The 12,432-nt window shown below is 42.6% G+C and overlaps 1 protein-coding gene across 1 annotated transcript in view; it reads left to right on the top strand.

Moving 5' to 3' along the window:
* MET (MET proto-oncogene, receptor tyrosine kinase) overlaps window positions 1–12,432 on the top strand; it is an 89,398-nt gene that overhangs the window by 19,738 nt on the left and 57,228 nt on the right. Inside the window, exon 2 of the mRNA XM_065408184.1 lies at window positions 837–1,028. Coding sequence (XP_065264256.1) covers window positions 837–1,028 — 192 coding nt within the window. The remainder of the gene's footprint in view (window positions 1–836; window positions 1,029–12,432) is intronic.

Genomic DNA, 12,432 nt, shown 5'->3' with positions numbered 1-12,432 from the left:
CCCCTTATCCAACCCCCCTGGCCCCGGACCCCTTACCATGAGATGAGGCTCTTAGCCAAACACTGCCCCGCGGGAGCGCACAGCCCCGGCCCCCAGAGCGCTGCGCACGCGGTGGCATGGCTCCAGGGGAGGGGGGAAGGCAGGGGAGGGACCGGCGGCTTGCTGCGTTCGTCCGGGCACTCCAGCCCGGGAGCGCGGACCCCATGGCTTGCCGCGCCAGGGAGTGGAGCCATTTGCGCATGCCTATGGTCAGGACACAGGTTCTATCTCCCTCACTTCCTCTCTTGCCCTCCGCCCCCTTTTTTTTTTTTTTTTACTTTTTGTCACTGAAAAAGGGGGAAGGATAAAAATGGGGAGGGAGAGAAGGAAAAATCGGGGGGAAGGGGTTGAAAATTTCAAAGTGTTGTCACCACTCCTTCCCAGTTTTTTCTGTATATTTTTGCAAAAGATACTATATTTGGGGCAGATTTAAGTTTAAAGCATTTTTGAGACCTTCAGATGAAAAGCACTGTAAAATATATTACGTGTACTATACTATATCTTAATGTAAATGCTTACATATATCTACTTATTCAATAGAAAAAACATCATTATCTTCTGGGCATCCAGACAAAACATATTAAAACAAATGGGAAATATTCCCATAATGTTAAGAAATCATTATCTTCCCCGTGGAACGTGATAACTGGTGAAACAATTACAGTTTGAAACCTCTAAGTACTTCTGATCAAATGCATTTGTGTCCACTTGCCAAATGATTTTTTTCCGACAAAGAGCTTTTCCTGCCTGTGCCCTGCTGAAGAGACACTATTCACGTCTACTTTATTTTCTGACAGACATTTTCAAGAAATGCCTCGTACTGTGGAGCACAAGATGATGAATATCGTCTAGAGGTTACGACTCCTTTGCAACGGGTTGACTTGTTTATGGGGCAATTCAACAGTGTCCTGCTAACTTCAATATCCGTCTTCACCAAAGGGAATCTTACTGTTGCTAATCTGGGAACGTCTGAGGGCCGCTTCATGCAGGTAAATATAACTGTGACATTAGCACACTTTAATGTGCTCCACTTAGGAAGTGCTCCACTTAGGAAGAAAAAATCAGTTTCACACATACAGAATGGGAAGAGACTGTCTAGGAAGGAGTACGGCAGAAAGGGATCTAGGGGTTATAGTGGACCACAAGCTAAATATGAGTCAACAGTGTGATGCTGTTGCAAAAAAAGCAAACGTGATTCTGGGATGTATTAACAGCTGTGTTGTGAGCAAGACACGAGAAGTCATTCTTCCGCTCTACTCTGCTCTGGTTAGGCCTCAGCTGGAGTATTGTGTCAGGTTCTGGGCACCGCATTTCAAGAAAGATGTGGAGAAATTGGAGAGGGTCCAGAGAAGAGCAACAAGAATGATTAAAGGTCTTGAGAACATGACCTATGAAGGAAGGCTGAAAGAATTGGGTTTGTTTAGTTTGGAAAAGAGAAGACTGAGAGGGGACATGATAGCAGTTTTCAGGTATCTAAAAGGGTGTCATAAGGAGGAGGGAGAAAACTTGTTCACCTTAGCCTCTAAGGATAGAACAAGAAGCAATGGGCTTAAACTGCAGCAAGGGAGGTCTAGGTTGGACATTAGGAAAAAGTTCCTAACTGTCAGGGTGGTTAAACACTGGAATAAATTGCCTAGGGAGGTTGTGGAATCTCCATCTCTGGAGATATTTAAGAGTAGGTTAGATAAATGTCTATCCGGGATGGTCTAGACAGTATTTGGTCCTGCCATGCAGGCAGGGGACTGGACTCGATGACCTCTTGAGGTCCCTTCCAGTCCTAGAATCTATGAATCTATGAATGTGAGTGCAAAGAGTAAGTAAGATAAATTAGAACCATAAGAAGCCGACTATAGATAAATGGGGTTGGAGAAAGAGTGGGGACAATATAGCCACAGATTAATGCAATAATGGAAAATCAGGTGAATAAATTGAATAAATTGGAGCACCTGTAAGGAAACATAAGACAGAATACCCGATACAGCATCTCTGAAGGAAGTCAGCTTTGAGTTCATCACAAGACTCAAGGGTTCTATGACTTTCTTATTTTTAGCCCTATAGCCATGACAGTAAGGTTAGTCTGTCCCCTTTCTGGTCTCACAGAGTGCACCCCCTTGGATCTTAGGCCTCTTGCTCTTACCTTTTTCTGTGTGAAATATCACAATTCTCCCGCTCTTAGACTGGAACCAGGGTCAGGCTGCTCCACCTATATTAATCACTTAACACTCTGCAGGACTGACTGGGTTTTGGGCACATGAGTTTCCTCCCTTCTGGGACCTGTGATCAGTATTATAGCGCTGATAGCTTTCTTAAAACAAAATATTCTTATTTAGCAGTCAGAACAAAGCATTAGAGGAAAAAAGGAGGTTAAAGCAAGAGAGAGCCTGTACCAATAATGGCAACCTAGGCCAGGCTTAACGACACCCACCCCCCGCAGGTTCCTGTGTCTGCCTGTGTCTCAGTCAGATTCCCCCTACCCCCTAAAACCTGGAGAAAATGTCCTTTTAAACCCTGCCAGTGTTCTTTGTTCTCCAGGAGGGTTCGTCAATTGTTGGTGGACTTTGGCCCCTCCTGGTCAAATTAGTTCCATAGGCTGTCTGGGGACTGAACCGAGTCATCAGAGCTAATAATTCAGGCATTTTCTCTTTACCATCCTTAAGTGGAAGCTGATCAGAGGAAGTGGAAATGGATCTTGAGACACTTTCTCCTTCCCGTCTGACCCATCCCAGATGGGCCCCCTATTGGGAAGCATTTTAATCAAATATATTTGTTCAGAAAAAAACCCATGCCAGATCCAGGCTACATACATTATTAACAGATTGTTACAGGGCATTCATGTACGTGTCATACTTGCTGTCCTGCCCCCCTCATGGGCTGAAGAAATCCCACCGCCCTACCAATGTCTCCTGCAGGGGTGAATGTTGCTGCTGCTTATCCCTCTCTGCCCTATGGGGGAATGAATAGATGGTACACCCTGATATCCCTGCAGAGAGGTGAAGTTGCTCTTGCTGGTCATCCTTTAAAGAGGGGATGGGAAAGGAGGTCTAGGAAATAACCTACTGGAAAGGACACATGGGACACTTTACAAAAAATCAGTGTGAATCTCATTTGAATTTAGCATAGGATGACCGGACAGCAAGTGTGAAAAATCGGGACGGGGGTGAGGGGTAATAGGAGCCTATATAAGAAAAAGACCCCAAAATCGGGACTGTCCCTATAAAATCGGGATATCTGGTCACCCTAGCAAAATACGAAGTGATTATGCTGTAATTTTTACTAGCAGTCCCCATGATGAACTCACTGCCTGAAGGATGGAGATTGCTTTCATACAGGGATGCCTAGTGGTTAGAGCAGAGTCCTGCAAGCCATGGGACCCAAATTCTATTCCTGAAGGTAACCACTGACTCACTGTGTAATCCTGAGCAAGTAACTTAACTTCTCTGCCTCACATTCCCATCTATAAGCATGGACAATAATACTTACTGCCCTCTTTGTAAGGTTCACTGTGAGACTTCAATGGGCTTTGGGTAAAGCCCTTGGTGATCTCTGGAGGAAAATACAAAGCAGTACTTTTATATATTTTATTTTTATTATGCATTCATGTCTTGAACCAGACTTTTTATTCAGGATTTTGTCCATCTCACAGAACAATAAAATATAACAATTAAAATACTTCCAGTCTACATTTCTCATTCTAGGGCCAGGCATAGATGAAAAGAAAGGCTATTGTGTGAGCTGCGTATTGCCATTAACAGAAATATTCACATCATTGAATTAGATTGGCTTGAGTTACAGGGGGAAGTTATCATGAAGATCATACTATAATAACACTCTAAGCCTTCCTTTATCCTGAACAGCCTTAGGGTCTAGTACCTCCAACAGCAGAGTGAACACTCAGACAGCCTTTAATGACTGGTAACAGCACATCTGTATAACCAAACTTAATATTTATTGCCTTGATAAAAGGTACCATGTCTCCAGGATACAGGAATTACAGCATTTTCCAGAATGTAATACACGCAAATTAAATCTTTTTTTACCCCACTAACAGTTGTCTGGGTATTACTTCCAAACATGTTCATTAGCAAATTTTCAACTAAAGCAGAATTGCAATAGAGTTTCTATAGTAATCTGTCTGGTATCTGCAATGAATAGAAATAAATTAATAACATATGGGCCACTTATTTTAGTGTTGCTGGGATGTAATTGCTAAAAATCAGGATAACCTCACAATGAAACAATTCAGTGTACCACTCAACTTCCCAAATATTGTATTCAAATCGTATAGCGAAAAGCCACATTTCATAATAGTGATTTTATTTACCATACCTACCTTATGGGCTAAATTTGCAATGGGCCTCAACTGGCCCTGTCTTTGTACACATCCATATTTGCTCTCACAAGTCATTTGCACTCATTTAGTGCACTAGCATTTGTGTATGTAAATGACTGAGTTTATATGCACAAAATGTGTGTGTGGTCAAGCAAATGGATTTTGCATATTAGGACCCTGATCCTGCAAATTGACTGTGATCATGCAGAGCCACTTTAACTTCAATGGGCAGTCAGCTGCAGGATCAAGGTCTAAAATTTCTACCCTTTGAGTGCACACAAACACAGGCCAGGCATTGAAAATATGTCCCTATATACTATTTCAACCAAATACATTTTCAAGACAACTATTAATGGCATAAAGCAAAAAAATTCAAATGTAGATCCCTAATGTTGGGCCCCAATCCATAAAAGGACTTAGGCATCTAAGCCTCACTAGGCTGCTGCCAAATCCTATAGGTGCTTAAACTCACTATGGGGTATTCTGATGTGGGGGGAAGTGGTCTTCCTCAGTCTCTCCTGTAGAAACTGTTCTACTTTGGATAAATATTAAAGAGTTATTGTTTTGGGGAGAGAGTGAGAATGACTCTATAGTCCAGCATTAGAGCACTCACATGGGAGACGCAGGGTCCAATCCTGCTGTTCCAATGACTATTTAATTATTTATCCCAAGCAGAACAGCTTTAACAAGAGAGATTGAGGGAGCACCCCACACTGTGTCAGAATACCCGATAGCCCATTGATCAGAGCACTTTCCTCGGAGGTGGGAGACCCCTGTTCAAATCCTTTCTCCCTAGTAGTGGGGGAGAAATTGAACCTGGATCTCCCAGATCCTGGGTGAGTATGCTAGCCACTGGGCTAAAAGGCAATAAGGAAGGCAGCACCAATACCTCCTTCTTCAGTGTTTCTTACAAGAAACGGCTTAGGTGCCTAGGCAGCCTGACTCCAAGAGAGGAGTTTCTGACTGTGGATCACAAGTAGAGACAAGTGCCTCCCTGCAGCATGGATTGAGATGCCTAATTTCCTGAAAGAGGTTGGGTTTAAGACATACCCCTCTCATTGGCATCTAACTTAGATGATGCCTGCCTAGTGCACTGGTTTTTATGCATCCCATTCTTAGGTGCCTGTCTCTCCCCATTCATTGTATAAAGGCTCCTAACTCAGGCTTTGGTGGTTCCCATTGTTTTTTCTTGTAATTTTCTACATGCCTAAAAGTTAGGTGTTTCAATGCCAGAGCCTCTTTGTGGATCCAGGCCTTAAATTCATATTTAGGTACCTAAATCGGTGGCCTAACTTTCAGACCTGCTCAGCACCCATAGTTCCCACTGACATCAATAAGAATTGTGGCTACATAGCGCCTCAGAAAATCAGGACCAGTTTATTTGAGTGCCTAAATATTACAGCTGGTCAAAAACCAGGGGAAATATTAGTGAACATTTTTGTCAACTTTTTTTCAGTTTTTATTTATTTTAGAAATTTCAATGAAAATTTTTGTCAAAATTTGACAAATGTTGGCCAGCACTAACAAGGATGGAGGCTCTGATCCTTCACCATAGAAGTCAGTGGGAGTTGGATCAAGCCCTGAGGTGCTTAACTTTAGGTACCTGCATTTGAAACCATTTCCATCAGCCTCTTGGTAACCAACCATGTTATGCTTATTCTCTTTTTTTCTTTCCCTTCCTCTCTCTCAGTCCTTCACTATTTCCTCTGCTTGCTCACTCCCACTTTCATATGTATCCTGTGTCTCAACCTCTCTTCTCTCTGATTCTCCATTTCTATCTCCATCCACCTTCTCTCTGCTCTCCATACAATTGTAGTAGAACATTACTACAAAACAAGTGTAATCTCTAACACACTGATTTTGTGGCCCAAGTTACTATATAGTAGTGGTGGTGGTTGCTGCACGTATTTATTTAGGGATAGAATCTGATACCTTTACTCACAAGGTACAGTACCTTACAGTAACTCCTCACTTAACGTCCTCCCGCTTAACGTTGTTTCAAAGTTACGTCACTGCTCAATTAGGGAACATCTTCGTTTAAAGTTGTGCAATGCTCCCTTATAATGTTGTTTGGCTGCCTGCTCTGTCCACTGCTTGTAAGATTCTGTGGAAGAGCAGTGACTTTACAAGGGAGCATTGCACAAATTCCTCTTCTCCGCCTCCTCCCCCTCCCTCCCAGCGCTTCCCCCACCACCAAACAGCTGCTTGGCGGTGCTTAGGACTTTCTGGGAGGGAGGGAGAGAAGCGGGGAAGCGCCACGTCTCTGCTCCTCCTCCTCCCCCCTCCCAGAAAGTCCTAAGCGCCGCCAAACAGCTGTTTGACTTTTGGGGGGGAAGGAGCGGGGATGCGGCGTGCTCCAAAGAGGAGGTGGAGTGGGGGTAGGAAGAGGTGGGCCTGGAGTGGAGCGGGGATGGGAAGAGGTGGGCCTGGAGCATTCCCGGCAAAGTCGGCGCCTGTTCTTCTCCGGGGAAGCTGCCACTGCTGCTGCGAAGGTGCTTCCTAGCATCCTTGCCTGCAGCAGGCTGTGCCTGTGTGGGGTAAGCCAGAGGCACTTCCCAACCACAGTACAGTACAGTACTGTACAGTATATAATGCCTTTTGTCTGCCCCCCAAAAAATTCCTTGGAAACTAACCCTCCCCTCCCCATTTACATTAAATCTTATGGGGAAATTGGATTTGTTTAACATCGTTTCACTTAAAATTGCATTTTTCAGGAACATAACTACAACGTGAAGTAAGGAGTTACTGTACTTCATGAGTGGTTCCATTGAAGTCAATGGGATTACTCATGGAGTAAAGTGCTACTAAACCAGAGAAAGGGTATCAGAATGTAGTCGTATTTTGTTTGTTTAAAAAATGCATCTGCATGTGGCCCAAAAGCTTATATATTTTATTGAGTCAGTAAAAGGTATCCCATTCTTTACCTTCTGTGATTTTATTTGAGGATTACCTGGTTGAAAAGGAGACACATTCTCCTGCACTAAATGTAGAAAGTTGTGCATTTTTACTCAGCCAAGCTAAGATTCATTAAATTGATCTGTATGGTCTAGATACAGAAAACTCACAAGTTCTTTTAAAGCAAGTAATTGGGGTGGGTGGGAATTCCGTGTTCTCCAACAGAGAAGTCACAGCCCATTGATGCACTGATAATGTTTTGATTGCATCAAAAGTGTTAAACCTGTGTTGGGCCGTGAGTAGTTTGGAGTTCATCGTTTACTAAATACTATAGAGTTTCTGTTACCAAACAGAACAGTAATAATTTTTCTAAGACAGCTGCCACGCATGAGAAGGAAAAGAAAAATGGTTTGACTTCCTTCCTAAGCTGGAGTCTGACAACAAGCTTTATTTAACAGTTTTTTTTCTTCTGAGTGGTTGCAGCTGTTTCTGCCTTTCCTATTGTCCTTGTTTTGAGTGTGTGGCTGGGAACACAAGCCATAAGTACAGCTGTTAGGTGCAAAGTGAATCAGGTATTTCACAGTGGTTATTTGATTATAAAGTCACATTGGAGATGCTATAGTTATGGAGCCAGATTCTTAGCTGGTGTAAATCAGCATAGCTCCACTGAAGTCAGAAGAGCTACACCATCTTTCATCACCTGTAGATCTGGCTCATGACTGAAAAGACTCTTTCATTATAAAGAATTTGATTTTCTTTTTATAATTTCTGTGGATAATATCAATGTTTATTTTTAGTCTTTTTTCCTATTTTTGTGGTGGGGGGGCCTCAGAGAATAGTTTACTGTCCTTGGATGTTGAGATTCAAAAAGTTAACACTTCATAACCATTAAAACACGTCAACATCACATGTCAAAATATACAGTGTAAATATCCTTAAATCAAACTCTAATAAGTTCTCCAGCAGCATTTTTCTTTCTTTGCCTATTGGTAAATTCTGAGTAGTTTGTGTGTGTATGGTGATGTTTACCGACATTTACCAATAAAAATCTAATCTTCCCAAGCCTAATAATAAGCCTCTATTTTCAGGCAGTTAGAGCTTGTCACAAAAGTTACCATAATAAATTGGGCTGAAATTTCTGGACCCCAAAGAGAAACTTTTTTCCCTTGAGTACGATAATGTTCTGTTTGGCCATTTTTGAGCTCTCAGTGTGAACAATCCATTTCACTGATGGGAGATTTTGTTGATTTTTGGGGGCGTGGAGGAGGGTGTCAAAATGACTTATTTTTAAATGCTCAGTGTAGGCTGCTGGCCCTGTTTCCCCAGCCCAGGAAGGAGTGACACCCTGCCACCAGTCTAGTTCGGACTCTTGTCTTATTTGGAGGAAATAAAGCTAAATTCAGCGTATCAATCATCTCTTCCCTTGGAATCCTGGAGGATCTCCTGCAGGGATCAGTCTGTTCCCCACAGATTGTCTCTCTACCAGCCACTTGCCTGAGAGTCACCCTGCCACCGAGCCACTCTACTTCCTGTAGTGCTTTCCCCTTCCCCTCTCTCCACCACACCCCATCTCACCTCCCCATCCCATCCCCCATACCCCAGGGTCTCCTGCAGGAGCTTTCCTGGTCCTTGCAGGTCTCTACTGCAACTGTGCTGCTTGCTATCTTTTAAACCACCTGGTCCCTAGCTGATCAGACTCAGCTGAGAGGTAGCTCATCCATCACAAGGGAAGGACCCATCTTCACGTTGAGTGCCAGCCACCCTGTGATATTCAGATTTGCAATGGACTTAATTGTCTGTGAGAGGAATATGTCTTTGATGTGCCTGATGAAATCTGTTTTGGAAACAATGAGGTTCCCAGTGTTTGGAAATTGCATACCTAGCACGCTCACTATGAGTGAAATTGACCTCACCAGTGTGAAGCCCAGGAAAATGAGCTTCGCGTAGGTGCCCGACATGTGGAAGCACACGACGGGAAACCTCTCCTTACAATTCATACAACCTCTCAGGGCAGTAGGAACAGCTGCAGTTCCCTATCCTCCCTCTATATGAGGCTTTGGCAGAGCAGCCATATCATTCATGGATCCGCTGACAAACCCCACTCCATAGCAGAGAGAGAACCGCGGCAGAACCCTGCCCTCTGGTGCTCAGGGAACGGAGAGCTCCCGACTGCAGCCTGTCTGCATTCTGCCTGCTTCCTGCAGAGGAACAGCGGCAGTGCGGCTGCATAGTAAGCTCTCTGGGGCAAGGAACATATCTTTTGATAGGTTTATGCCACACCAAACACACTGGTGCCTTGACCCTCACTTGGGCCTCTCTGCGCTACATTAATACAAATAGTTAATAGTGGGTCCTGGGCAAGGGGGAATCTTTTTTGATATACATTTTCCACCATATTTTTGATAGCCAAACACGAGGTGGAGTTTCCACATGCTGATCCCAAACCTATTCGTTTTCAGTTCAAAGTGTGTGGCACTTGTGTTTGACAAAAGCCTTTTCCCAGGACACCACCCCGAGTTAAAAACTTAACAAACAAATGAAAACCTCTAGCACATGCAGGTCTTGCTCTCCGTACCTGAGGAGCAGAGGACTGCTATGGACACTGCATGCTTGTTTTCAGTGCTTAGATACCTACATGCATGAGAGATACTTCCGGAAGAAAGCTAGATAGAAATAATCACAACTGTGTTTAACTCAGTGATTACATTTGAGGCCTGGCCATGTATCCACTGAAATCAAGTATTGCCACAGAATTCAATGGGAGCAGAATTGGGCCTTCAACACTTAGCATCTCACAAGCTGTGATCTGCTTACATTGAAATAAGTCAGTGGCAGAACTGCCATTACTTCAGTGGTGAAGGATCAGGCCCATGGTATATATTCATAAAAGGCAATGGTTCAGAGTAATGATGTACAGAGCCTTTCATCTTTAGATCAGTCATTCAAATTCAATGCATATCTAAAGTAACAGGAAATCATTACCATCTTTTGGCTGATCAGTGGCCTTTGAGTTGGTGGTCTCCATTCATTTTCTACTGGTCAGGTGTACACGTACCAAAATCCACCAGTATGAATGGTAACCTCTGTTGGAAGCATTGGCAAAGAGACCAAGGAGTGAATGAACACAGAATGTAACAACGGCGGCATCCCTAGAAGTGGTCCCTCCAGAAAGGGGTTAAGGCACTTTGGTGGAGCCATGGAAAAACCTCCCCCTGCTCAAACCTTGCTTCCTATATTATACCTGTTTGTTATACCATGTTTTGTGGCTAGAGGACTTGACTTTCCAGAGTTGGCAATCTGGCACATTAAAAAAATAAACATAAAACATAAATATATGCATTTATGTGAATGTGTAATCAATCACATTGCGGCTGCTACTCTGAAACCTGTCATTGCTTCTTTTCTTTCTCTGTTTTTAAACCAATGAAATTAAATGTCATAATCTATATTAGTAAAGAGTTATTAATATTTTAAACTTACTTTTTAATATTTAATGTGGTTTTGAATAGTAGTTCTTGTTTCTATGGTAGAGAGCATGCCTAGCTAATCCCAAAGTAAACTCTAATAGTAAGAGAAAAGAGAGGAAATCGTTATACTGAAGGTTAAAATTAACACCTGGAACCATGTTACTGTTTTGAGAGAACACATGTTTTACTGTTCAGTTCCAGTAGAAAAGCTTATGCCCTTCAAAGTGGATCCATTATACTCAATGGATTACAATGATATATATACAGCATCCAGAAAGCTACATGTGTGCCCTTTACAAGGCTATGCTGCATATCCTGGGGCGCTTGGGGGTTACATAATAACATTAACCCTGAACCTATCTCTGCTGGATAATGGCCTACACCTGCCAGACATCTAGGGAAAACTAACAATATGATACTGAGACTGGCTTGTTTTAAGTAGCCTCTGATTTTTGCAGAAGATATTCTGACATGCATACAGTAACATTTGTAACTCAATCCTACTGACTAGCAGGACTGATCATCAGAATGAGTAAAATATATATTACATGCATGCTTTTGTGCTGAAGTTATATATGCAAAGTTGTGTATAAATTAACCAAAGGCTTCTGACTGAACATTGATTGGTTTGTGATAATGAAATAGAGTTTAAAAGAATGCACCTAATATCCATGGACATAAAAATGATGATTCATTTCCAGTATAAAGGAGATATTAATTAATCTATTGACCTCCTGTCTTCAAAGCCTGTCATCTCTAAAACCAGCATCACTGAAATACTCTGAGCTGTACTGGAAGGCTACTACATATATTTTCAGTGCCTTTGGTTCCTTTTGTGTGTGTCTTTTTGAATGTTGGAAGTAAAACATAACCACCTTCAAAGCTAGCAGCGTAAATTGAAGTCTATAGTTCAGTCAGTGTACTGGTGAATTATCCATATCCTTCAAGGATGGAGGGGATAAAATGTTATATATTTGTATTTGTCTTGAGAGGCATGCCAAGAATTGCACTGCTTATTGTCTATGAACGTCCTTTTCTGGAAGGCAGCTGGCACACGTGTTCTCCTGCTCTTTGTGTGCTCTGGGGAGATGTTTGATTTCTTATGAAAATGGTATATGTGTCCCAGGAGATGGATAATCAGATTTGTTATTTTTAGGGAGTAATCCTACTCTTCCACTACCCCGCTTCCCAGGGTCATACCACAGCCGCACCACCCGTCCCACTGCATAGGGAAGAGAGGTGCTGAATAACTGCACAGGAATACCATGCAACCTAGCTGCATGATGCAGAGCATGCCTTAAGAGTCTGTCTCTCTTGTTGTCTCTCTGTAGGATTATGTAAGACAAGGTTAAGGCAGGCCAAGGAGTTGCTATCAGGTGGGTGCACAGCTGGGTGAAAGAAAGTACTCAAAGAGTACTTATCATTTACAGTCAAACTGGGAGGGTGTATCTAGTGCTGTCTCCCATGGGTCAGTCCCCAGTCCACTACTATTAAATATTTTCATTAATGACTTGGATAATGGAGTGGAGAGTATGCTTATAAAATTTGCGGATGACTCCAAGCTGGGAGGGTTTGCAAGAACTTTGGAGGACAGAATTAGAATTCAAAACAACCTTGACAAATTAAAGAATTGGTCTGAACTCAACAAGATGAAATTCAATAAAGTGCAAAGTACTTCACTTAAGAAGGAAAAATCAAATC

Source organism: Emys orbicularis, chromosome 1 (assembly GCF_028017835.1).
Source record: "Emys orbicularis isolate rEmyOrb1 chromosome 1, rEmyOrb1.hap1, whole genome shotgun sequence".
Classification (NCBI taxonomy): domain Eukaryota; kingdom Metazoa; phylum Chordata; order Testudines; family Emydidae; genus Emys; species Emys orbicularis.
The sequence above is the reverse complement of the archived record's forward strand: the minus strand, read 5'-3'. Positions and strand labels throughout refer to the sequence as shown.